General features: G+C 41.3%; 1 protein-coding gene across 1 annotated transcript in view; it reads right to left on the bottom strand.

Annotated features, from left to right (window-relative positions):
• The window catches only part of DPYS (dihydropyrimidinase), a gene marked incomplete at its 3' end in the record, with an annotated part of 58,667 nt that extends 48,820 nt beyond the window's left edge, over window positions 1-9,847 (bottom strand). The window contains exons 1-4 of the mRNA XM_021718610.1: window positions 9,713-9,847; window positions 9,456-9,614; window positions 5,702-5,881; window positions 3,920-4,109 (exon numbers count right to left, since the gene is read on the bottom strand). Coding sequence (XP_021574285.1) covers window positions 3,920-4,109; window positions 5,702-5,881; window positions 9,456-9,614; window positions 9,713-9,847 — 664 coding nt within the window. The remainder of the gene's footprint in view (window positions 1-3,919; window positions 4,110-5,701; window positions 5,882-9,455; window positions 9,615-9,712) is intronic.
• Between the last annotated feature and the right edge of the window lie 2,342 nt (window positions 9,848-12,189).

Below are 12,189 nucleotides of genomic sequence, written 5' to 3'. Positions count from 1 at the left end.
AGATGATTGGTTTACAACCTAGCTGCAACTGGGATGGCATCAGCCAGCTCTCTAGGTAGACAATTCAGGATCACCATGGAAGCAAGATCTGCTCCTGCTCCCTGAGACTCCTCATTCCATTCTTTCCCTTTAAAATCCCCTATCCCGTTCAGCTTCGATGGGCAACATGGTTGGTTCCATGTTTTGGCAGTAGTGGGAAACTGTAAGGGGAGGAGGGGTGGGATTGGCAGTTGAGGGAAACTGCTAGGAGAGGGAGGGGCATACCTCATCAACAAGGGTACCTGCATAATCAACGTTTGTATACCTATCCCTGAATAGTACCCCACATCTTTATGAAATAAATAAATAAAATAAAATAAAATCCCCTATCTCATCTGGGCTTGGTGGCTCAGCCTGTAATCCCAGCGCTTTTGGAGGCCGAGACCAATGGATTGCCTGAGCCCCTGGGTTTGAGACCAGCCCAGGCAACTTGACGGGACCTCATCTCTACAATAAATCAAAAAAATTAGCTGGGCACAGTAGCGCACAGCTGTAATTCAGCCTACTTGGAAAGCTGAGGAGGAAGGATTTCCGGAGCCCAACAGGTCAACGCTGGGGTGGCCATGAGTGTGCTACTGTACTCCAACCTGGGCGACATAGTGAGACTCCAATGCAAAAAAAAGGAAAGAAAGAAAGAAAGAAAAAAATCCCCTATCCCTGATCTAAAATTTTTTAAATGGTTTATTTGAGGCATGGGCCTGGTCATTTGCTGGCTTTTGTAACAAAGTCACCTTCCTTGTACTAAATCTCGTGCTTGTGTACTTTAGCAAGTGACGAGTCGCAGAACTTGCTATCGGCAACACTTGGATGTGCTGATGGAGTTTCCACATGAACAGTTGGGCACAGTTTATGTCTAATCCTCTCCCTGCTCTCTTTGGACTCTGCTGGGTCACACTCATTGGTCACATACAGGGGGTGGAAATCTCTCACACTATTCTGAAGCTCTGTCTCCTGTGTGGCAATTGTGCACTAGGGTATTTTCACCAGTACTACTATAATGTTTGACTCAAATTGGGGTGACATTTTAAATACTGCCTATTTACAAGCCCTTTGGAAAGGAATTTAGCAATATCTAAAAAATTACATAGGTATTTACCCTTTGAACCAACAGTCCCACGTCTAGAAATCTACCCTGAAGATAGCCCTTTGTTGTAGGTAGAACGATGGAGCCAAAAGATGTCCACACCCTGATCCGTATAACCTGTGAACAGGGAACTTTATAGATACAATTAAATTAACGACCTTGCGATGGAAAGACGATCTTGACTTAATCAGGTGGGCTCAATGCAATCCAAGTTCATTACAGGGTGAGAGAGGGGCAAAAAAGGTCAAACTGATTTGATATGAGAAGGGCTTAACCCACGGTTACTGGCCCTGAAGATGGAGGAAGGGGTCATGCGTCAAGGAGGGTGGGCGGCCTCTAGAGGCTGGAAAGGGCAGGAAAGGGATTCTTCCCTAGGTCCTTCAGAAAGGGTCACACTTCATGTTAGCCCAGCAGGACCTTTCATACTTCTGACCTCTAGAACTGTAAAATAATACATTTGTGTTGCTTGAAGCCACTCCGTTTGTGGTAATTTGTTGCATCAGCAACAGAAAACAAATACACCTTCCACAGACTGCAGTGGCATATGCATAAGGCCAGCATTGTGGTTTATTTGTAACAGCTGAAGGTTGGAAACAACCCAGATGTCCATCCAAGGGAACTAGTTGAGTTTTTAAATACAGTGGCATCCTCTGCATCTTTAACAAAGAATGGGGAACATTCCTATACCCAACGTGGGCTGCCCTAGAGGGAACTTTTTTTCAAGTGGAAAAAAAAGTAAAGTGTATGGCTTACCACCTTTTGTGTAGGAAAGAGGGGGCAATAAAAATATATTCTTATTTGGTAACGAGGCACACTATAAATTAATTAAAATAATTACTTATACTGTGTGGAAAGAAGGGGCTAGAGAAGGAAGAAAGACTTCAGGGAACATTTTTGATATATAATTTTGACTCTTGGACCATGTAAATATTCAAGAAATAATTCAAGAAATATTCAAGAAATAATATTGAATTTTAAAATAATTTTAAAATAAAATTAAAATGTTTGTGTTCAAGTTTAATAGTTTTCTGCCTATGATCTGTATTCTAAAACCTTCTTGGACTGTCCACTCTTCTCCTAATAGAAGTCTATCCCAATGCAAAATAAATACCCAAGACCAAGAAACGGCTTCCTGACAGAGCTATCAAACTTGCAGTTTGATGGTGGGTTGGAAGAGACCATGTCTGCTGATTTCACTGTTCCTTAAATAATATTCTGACTTACAAAGCAAATAATTACAGACCAACCAATTCCATAGAGTTGGCAACAGCACCATCTGGTGGGAAAACCTAAAACTTTAAAACTGCGGTACATGTATTTTCTTTTTTAAGGGGAAATTTCTTTTATGCTGAAATTCTGTTATGTGGGAGGGGGAGCAGTCAGAAATGGTTGATTAGTAAGACCTTATTAACTCCTCTGTGAAATTAAGCTCACTCTCAACACAAGATTCTGATGGAATACATTTTAAAGTGCATGTGACATGCACAATACTCTCAATGAAACTGCATGCAACAAGAAGCAATTTTGATGCAATTTATTTTAGTATACATTATAGACATGCCAAATCCATTTTTTTAGTTTTTATAATGAATATTATAAGAATACAGCCAGTTTAAGTACGAAACAAAACAAAACAAAAACCCAGCAATAATGAATTATAATATTGTCTCTGATTATCTGGGTTCCTAAAAATGAGATCATAGAAGCACCTATGAGCTTAAAGTCATTGGGGGAAAAAAGCACTTTATTTGTTTTTCATCCTTTCTTTACCAGTACTGGCAAATGAATGAAAATATTTATCTGCCTAATTCTTATCAAAAATAGGAGATACTCTCTATTTATTTATCTATACAAATAAGATAGATTAGGGGTACAAGTGCATCTTTAGCATATGGACATGTTGTATAGTGGTGGGGATTGAGTTTCAGTTGTAAAATGACTAAATATGAGATTGAACTAGAGAACTGTGGCAGTTAGGTAGCCTAGGGTAAAAATAACTTTGTTTTTAAATAATCTTGAAATAATCATCATAAACAATACTATTTGGATAATTGCTTCCACACCCAAACGGCTGTCAGATTCAATTAGAAAGAAATGTGTTAAGCATGAACTGTGAGCCCTGCCCTATCCTGATTCTGGGAGTGGGAGGGGTCATGGAGCTGCCTACAAGATGAGGAAGCTTCTTTAAAATTAACCGCAGAGTTTTGCATTTGGCCATCAGTAGCATTGAGGGTGGGGGCATGTGGCTAGAGAAAATGGCTTGAGGTCCCAAGGTCAGAGAAGAAATAACTTGAAGGAAGAGAGGCAGGCATGAAGATGAACCAAAAAAAAAAAAGACAAACATAAGGCTGAAAGAAAACTGGATGCTTAAAAGATGGGAGGGGCTGGGATCAATGGCTCAGCCTGTAATTCCAGCACTTAGGGAGGCTGAGGCCTGAGCCCGTAAGTCGAGACCTGCCTGGGCAAGTTGGCGAGACCTCATCTCTACAAGAAATCAAAAATTAGCCGGGCGCGGTAGCGCGCGCCTGTATTTCCGGCTACTTGGAAGGCCGAGGTGGAAGGATCACCGGAGCCCAGCAAGTCGAGGCTGGGGTGGCTGTGAGCGTGCCACTGCCCTCCAGCCTGGGCGATGGAGTGAGACTCCAACTCAAAAAAATAAAAAAAATAAAAATAGAAGACAGGAGGGAGAAAAGTTGTGGAAATTCATGTGCAACTTTTCCACAAGCAAAATACAGGTATTTCTCCTTCCCCTTTCGCTAACCCTGGGTTAGGGGCGGGGTTGCACTGGGGAATTACCGTCTCTCCTGGCATCCGCTATCACCTTAGCTGCCGACCTGCTCATCACGTGCACGATGTAAAGCGGGCAGTTGACAGCGCTGGCTATGGTGATGGCTCTCTGCGTGGCCTCTGCCTCCACTGCCTCTGGGCGGCACAGCTCGTGGCCCTCAGGGCCTGTTATCCCCAGAGCCAACATCTTCTTTGCTCCCTAAAAAGACAGCAGGAACATAAAAAGACAGCAGGAATGTGCACACGTGCAAGGAAAATTTACTGATGAACACACCATTATTTTATTGTAAATTAAAAACATTGCCAAGATTCTAGCTCTGTATAGGGGTGTGTGTGTGTGTGTGTGTGTGTGTGTGTGTGTGTATACATGTGTGTATGTGGATGTGTTTGTGGGTGTATACGTATACAGTGAATGTATTTTATAAAAATAGTTTTACTGTTCTGATTATATATGTTACTTTTCCGTATGCATATATCACCATCAAATTTTTTTTTTTTTGGAGATGGTGTCTGCTTTTGTCATCCAAGATGGAGTGCAGTGGCATGATCATAGCTTACAGTAGCCTTGAACTCATGGCTCAAGTGATCCTCTTGCCCCACCTTCCTAAGTAGCTGGTACTACAGTCACAGGCCACCACACCAAGCTAATTTTTTTATTTTTATTTTTTGTTAGTGCTGGGGTTCTATGTTCCTCAGGCTGGTCTTGAACTCTAGGCCTCAAGTGATTCTCCCACCTCGGTCTCCCAAAGTGCTGGTATTATAGGCATGAACCATCACACCTGGCCAAATCATTTTGATTGGAAAGGTGAAAAAATCATGAGGTTAATTCGAATCACATTATTTGAAAGGCAATGTTCATATTTAAGACTTAATATTGGTTCAGACCATCAAAATAAAATCCTATAGATTCTTGTTGAAGTGACCCATTCTCTTACATTTGTCTTACATTTTTACTTGCTTCCCAACCCAACCCACTAAATTGTGTTGGATCAGTTATTTCCCCTCTTCAACACTTTATTTCTTCTTGCCAAAAAAGGTAAAAAAGTTAAGACTCAGAGTGGCAAAATGACTTGCCCGGTGTCACGCAGCTAGGAAGTGGAGTTCATTTTAACCCTGGCCTGGTTTTTTGTTTTTTTACAACTCATGCCCTCTTTCATTATTTGCCTCTGCCTTCTGGCCGCTGAGTCTCAATCTTCCTCACTTTAATGGGATCTGAGCCTAGGGAGTGAAAAATCAGCTAATATAAAGGGTAAGAGACAGTTCTTTAAATCTTGCAGATGGTGTACCCTTCAGGCATTAATAATGGGACTAACGTGAGAAATAAATATCCTCTAGATTCCTCCAGAACACATTTTAATACCCAGTTTCTGCAAAGAGCAGATCTTTCAACAGCTACCTAACACACTGCTTTAAGTCATCAGGTTACGCTGATGTTGTCTGCATTTGGGCATTCGAAGTCAGCAGCCTGAGCCGCCACCACAGCACCCAAACCAAAGCCGTGCTGGGGACACAAAGAAGAGTACTGGTGTGTTTATAATAACACACGTCTGAGATCTAAGAGCTGGTTTGGAAAAGGGGAAATCCTCACTCAAATGCACATATAGCATGAATAAAACCCAGAGCAAGGACTCAGGCAAACTGAGTCAAGAGTTTCTGGGCCATGGAAAATTCATTTCTGGGTTTCTGTTTTTCCAGTGCATCAAATGATTTTATCTATGTAGGGCCAATCGTCTTCATCTCAAACTACAACTGCTTTCACTTCTGGAGAAGGTTTGGAGTGCAAATGCTCACCTCTGCGATTAAGTCTCCATTTTCTGCGTGGACTTGCGCAATTGCTCCAATTTCCTTGCACTGAGAGAAGGCGGCGTACAGCTCTGGGTCTCTCACCATGTACACATCTTTATAGGCCATGAACATCTTGAAAGAGTTCACACCTTTGTCTTGGGCAAGGATTTTCATTTCTTCCTTAACCTAAAAGGGAGCGACAACAACATATTACTCTAAGTGATACACTCAACAGTCTCCAAAATATTGCCTTCAGAAGAGAACTGAATGAAATAAGGACAACAGTTTAGCTCCAGGAAATGCAATTAAGAACTTGATCTCTCTCCCAGGTTGTACTTCATTTCATCTGATAAACTGCTCCTGCCATGATGCATGTGTTTGTTGTCTATTTTGAGACAGGATCTTGCTCCGTTACCCAGGTTGCATAATCATCACTCACTGCAGCCATGAACTCCTAGACTCAAGCCATTCTCTTGTGTCAGTCTCCAGAGTGGCTAGGACTACAGGCGAATGCCACCACGCCCCATTGTTTTATTTTTTATTTTTTGTAGAGATTGGGGGGCTTCTCATTGTGTTGCCCAAGCTGGTCTCGAACTCCTGTGCTCCAGTGATCCTCCTGCCTCAACCTCCCAAAGTGCTGGGATTACAGGCATAAGCCACTGTGCCCAGCCTACAGTACTTTTAAATCATGAAAAAGTCCATAGCTTTTTCCAAAGTATTTCATTTCTGTACTTGGATATAAAATTTTCTGCATGTATCCCCCCAACTTGAGGAAAGTATAATAGAAAATGAAGACAAAGCCATGTGACAGCAAATGGAAGCCTAGATTCAGGGATCCAGCAAGAATGAAAGTTAATGTGGGGTAAGAATGTGGGCTCAAAAGGAAAAGTCACAAGAGTTCTGAGAGGAAGGAAGTAGAAGATATGGGTTGACCCAGGCGCGTCTAAGAAGGTCCTTGCTCAATGGTCCCCTTTGGAACTGTGGCCAGCACATGACCCGCTGGCAACTCCCAGGAGGTAGGAGCTGGCATCTCAGGAGACTCGACCAGTGGGAAGCTCAGGGGCCTTCAAGGGTTGCCAAGTGTAAGGGGCAAGTCAAGGTCAAAGCTCACTCAGTAACTGTCCCTTCAGGTTCAGTTAGAGTCTTACTAAGGATTAAACATTTCAGAGAAAAAAACAGTAGATGTGACAAAATAAAACTGTTTAACTTTTAGATGTTAAAACACACACACAAGTAATGAAAAGTATAACAAGCATAGGATTATTACTCTTAGTTAATATTAACTCTGTCAACCTGATAAGAAAAACCCAGGTGAAAAATGCTGCCAACAATTCATGGAGTAAAAAATGACTAATATATGTGTGCAAAAAACGTTAACCTTCGTACTAATTAAAACGTGTAAAATAAAGCATTGTGACTGTTTTCTGTTGAATCAGTGAAGTTCAAAACTGATATTACTTGTGAAGTTATCCACTTCTATCATGGTTCATTCCCCTGCGAATTTTCCTGCCCTATTTTGGAGGTGCTCCGTTGCAAACAAGCTACATATTTACTTTTCGGTCAATTGTCCATTTCAACCCCATGAGAGGACGAGCTTGGTAAGGTTTGTCCATTGCTGTATCCAAGAACAGCACCTGGGATGTAGTGGCCACTCAATAGCTATTCATTTAGTAAATGAATAAATGAACCACTCATTAATTAATACAGAAGTAGCAATGGAAAAAGCATCAAAATGCTGAGAACAGACAAGCGACAAAAGGAGCTCCAAGATAGTTAAGTGACAATAGCAAGGAGCAGAACGTGGGACAGTCTGCCTCATTTTTTTCTCTATAGTTTCAATTTTTCTACAATCAGTATATTCTGTTTATAGACAGGAAAAAAATGTTGTTAGCATATTCTCAAACTGGGCTTCCCAAGGGGAGTACGATCTGCATTGCTTATGTGAAATACCTTTTAGTCCCTGAGTGGAAGAGCCCTTTCTGAAGGTGACCTCATTCATCATCCCTGTCACCCACAGCCAAGGAGAAGTCTCATTATGCCACTTGCAAGCAAAATAGCTTAAGCCCTGCTCCTCCAAAGGTGTGGTACTTCAACCAGCAGCCACAACATCACCTGGTTGCTTGAAATGCAGAGTCCCAGGCCCTACTGCCCCCGATCTATTGTTATGGCTAGGCTTTTGTGTCCCCCAAATCCATATGTTGAAGTCCTAACACCTTTATTTGGAAATAGCATCGTTGCAGATGTAATGAGTTAAGATGAGCTAATTTGTGCAGGCTGTAGTCCACTATAATTGGCGTCCTTATAAAAAGGGGAAATTGGAACACAGGCAGGCACACAGGGAGAACATCATATGACGAGGAAGGCAAAGACTGAGGTGATCATCTACAAGATAAGGGACACCAATGATTGTTAGCAAACTAGCAGAAGTTAAGAGAAAGACATGGAACAGGTTCTCCCTCAGAGCCCTTAGAAGACACTAACCCTGCTGACATTGTGATCTAAGATTTTTGGCCTCCAGAACTGGGAGAAAATCAATGTCTGTTGTTTAAGTCATTCTGTTTGGGGTATATTCTGTTTGCTAGGGTTACAGCAGCCCTAGCAAACTAATAAACCTACTGAAGAGAATTTGTACTTTAGCAATATTTATCAGGTGACCATTTGTATATTAAAGGTGTGAGAAGCACCAGTAAGGACCAATACCATCACCTTTGCTCCATCTTATAAGAGAAAGGAGGAAGAAAGAAAAGAAGGGAGGAGGAAGAGCAGGAGAAAAGGAGGGAGAGGGGAGGGAAGAAAGGGATAGTTCTAAAACACATAAGCGTTCAGATGCATTACTTAGAAGGACATTTTTGGAGAAAAATTAGCTTGAGCTGTGGACTATAAACCCTACTATTATGTTTGCTGAACGATCTGTTAAAGACTGATTCCTTGTTTTATATTAACTTGGTATCTAAAGTCCAAGTTTGGGTGGGGAGGTGAGAGTATAAGTTACTCAAATAATGTCTTCCTGGCGAATACTTTGTAAAAAGATTTCTGAATTAAGTCCCATCCCAAGCAAAAGTTTCTTCTAAAGTTCACACACAAATTTATATGAGGAGAAATCAATATTTTAAAACATTTCTCTAAACTGTCTCTTCTATCTAAATTAATTCATTTCTGCCAAGGTCTGGGTAAGTCGTGGATGTGCAAGGTTGCTTTAAGCTCTATTATGCAACAGTCTGACCAGGTGGTAACATGAGCAGAGCTGTGTGGGAAGACCACCCTGTTAGGATACAGCTGGGAGAAGACTCTGGAAACAGGCCCTTCCTCTCTCAAGAGGAGTGGAAATAGAAGTATTTTGTTGTGGAGCATTCTGAATTTAGAATTTTCTTGATTTTTTTCCCCCAGAAATTAAATATTTCTAATTAAAGTTCTCATATGGGAAGATACTGTTTAAAAGATTCTGGGGATGTTGACACTGAGGTAAAAAAGATACTCCCTTTAACATTACATTTAAAGAATTTATGATTCATGGATTAAATACTAGAAGTGGTTGTGAATGAGTATAAAATATTTATCCTATCGTCTTTGTATTAGTTTTTTGAATTAGTAATACTTCACAGGATTCAAAACTCAAAAGGTACAAGAATATGCAGTGAAATCTTCCCATCAATTCTGTCCTACAGTCATCCAGGAAGCCACCGATGTCACTAGTCTCTTGCTCTTATTCAGAATGAGGATAAAGGGACAAGTGGAAAAAATTGGAACCCAGGTACTTTACCTGGTCACTCCACCACGTCACTGCCACGTGAAGGCTGTAGTCACAGCAGACTTTGGGATCGGCCCAGTCTCGCCAGGTCTGGAAGGCCTCGATGAGGGAGTTCCCTTTCTGAGGAATGGCAAAGTCAATGATCATGGTGGTACCTCCGGCCAGCGCAGCCTGGAATCACAAGAGGGTTTCAACAATTTGACCATCAATTTTCTGGTAAAGTCATTTATCACCTTGAACAATGTGCATTTGCAAGTACTTGGGCAAACCCCACAGGTCCAGGAAATTGCACAAAGATGCTGCCTACTTAAATGATCCAGAGAGGCATGAATGTCAGACTTTCCATAAATTAAAGCTGGAAGTATTAAAACTGCTGGAATTGCTTCTCCAAAAAAGCATGCCATATCTGATCAGATGAAAATGGCTTAGACCAAAAGAAAACAGTGAGGACTAAAGAAAAACTAAAATGGAAAAGTGAAAAAGATTCAAATGTTTTTCTTCTTAGGAAACTGTATCCATTATTGTAAAATTCCATTTTCTCAAGATCCATCCTGATGAACTATGTCTCCAGCTGACCCGTGATCCACGCAGAGTCCTGGGAGACGTACATGGTTCCCGCCTTGCCTCCGTTCCCTGAAACTAGCCAGTGACCCTTAATCTTTGATTTGCATCTGCCCCTCTATCCATTTCCATTGCCCTGGTCTGAATTCAGACCTTCATTTCTTGCCCTGATGATCAGGGCAAGTACTGATGGCTCTTCATATCCCATCCCCTCTCATACAAGCCCTCATTGCAAAGAGAGGGATCTTTCCAGGGCACAAATGTGACAACTTGACTCCTAAGATGGAAACTGAATGCTTTTCACTGAAGTTGCATCTTCTTAACATGATCTATAAGTCCCTGCATTCTGCATCAACTCTTAATATGCTCCTTGGCATATTATATTACATTACATCATGAGTCTTTTATTTCAAGATCAAGCCTTGCTCTGTCAACCAGGCTGAAGTGCAGTGGTGTGATCATGGCTCATTGCAGTCTTGAAGTTCTGAGCTCAAGTTATCTTCCCATCTCAGCCTCCCGATAGCTGGGACTACAGGCATATGCCACTATGTCTGGCTAATTTTTCTTTTCTTTTCTTTTCTTTTTTTTTTGGTAGAGAAGGGATCTCTCTATGTTGCCCAGGCTGGACTTGAACTTCTGGCCTCAGATGATCCTCTCTCTTCAGCCTCCCAAAGTGTTGGTACTATAAGCAAGCATGAGCCACTGCACGCAGCCTTCACATGACTAATTTAAGAGCTGTCCTAAATAAAATGTCTTTGACTATTTATTTGTTTGTTTGTTTGCTTGTTTGTTTGAGTCGGGGTCTCACTCTGTGCCCGGGCTACAGTGCAGTGGCACAATCACAGCTCACTACAACCTCAACTTCCTGGGCTCACCTGATCTTTCCACCTCAGTTTCCCTTGTAGCTGGGACTATAGGCATACACTACTACGCCCGGTTTTTTTATTTTTATTTGTTTGTAGAGATGAGGTCTTGCTATGTTGCCCAGGCTGGTCTCCAACTCCTGGGCTCAAGCAATCCTCCCACCATGGCCTCCCAAAGTGCTGGGATTATAGGTGTGAGCCACTGCACCTGGCCTGACCAATTATTTAATGTCATTTAAAGTAAAATCACAAGATGGTGAATATATTTTTAATTATTACATTCAAACAATGTAAGTGAAGAAAACAAACATGGACACAAGGGACAGTAATATGTGGTTTAGGGCAGGGACCCTGGAGGCTCAGGGGCAGTAGGCACAAAGCTCAGATTTAACACTTCTTTGCTGTGTAATCTGAGCAATTTCTTGACCTCTATGCGCCTTTGATTCCTCATCTGCAATGTGAGGACAATAACTGTACCTAAACGGTAAGTTTATTAGGAGGATTAAGCTGAGGTGATGTCTATAAAGTGCTTAGTATGGAATTTGACCCATGGTAAGTTTATGATCTTCAGCACTATTTCAGGATTAGAAATGTTCCCATCTTTCCTACATTGTCTCATCACATCACCAGAAATATGGTAATGTTACAACACAGGAGGGAGCAGTGCCCCCAGCCTGTCTCCTAAAGCCTGTCACTCTCCCCACACAGCCTCCAGACACTGTGAATGTTCCCAAGTCTCACCTGGTGCCAGCTCTATTCTGCACACCACCACCACCACCCTTTCCTTTTTGTTTTGCCTACTTAAATAGATTTTTATTTTTCATTAAATCACTTGGCCTCACTCCAATTCTTTTTGCTGTCAAAGTTTCACTTTTTGTACAGGATCCTATCCTGGATCCTGTACAAGGTTTCCAGCTTTGAATAATATTGCCTTATCCATGGCAAAACAATACATATTGGCATTTCTTAAGAAATTCCTATTGGTGTAATGACAATACTAGAAAATAATTCCTCAGGCTCTGTATTTTTATTTGAGTACAGATTAATCTTCTTACCTTCTTCCTTCTTAAAGTGTCTTCCCAATAAGACAGGATATCCCTTGAGGAAGAAGGGCATTTTTCTAATAAAATGTGCTATGAGTTATATTGTTAGAAGAAAGTACTTTACTAGTATCTTGAACTAGAAAATCAAGCTTAAGGAATGATTTTTTTCTTTCTTTTCCTATTAAAAGTCTCCCACATGTAGAATGTGGAGAAACTAGATTCACTGTACAGCCACTTTAGAAAACAGTTTGGATTTCCTCCAAAAGTGAGACATAGTTA

Source organism: Carlito syrichta, unplaced genomic scaffold (genome assembly GCF_000164805.1).
Source record: "Carlito syrichta isolate Samal-C Ts95f unplaced genomic scaffold, Tarsius_syrichta-2.0.1 Scaffold313052, whole genome shotgun sequence".
Taxonomy (NCBI): domain Eukaryota; kingdom Metazoa; phylum Chordata; class Mammalia; order Primates; family Tarsiidae; genus Carlito; species Carlito syrichta.
This window is presented reverse-complemented; position numbering and strand designations above follow the sequence as displayed.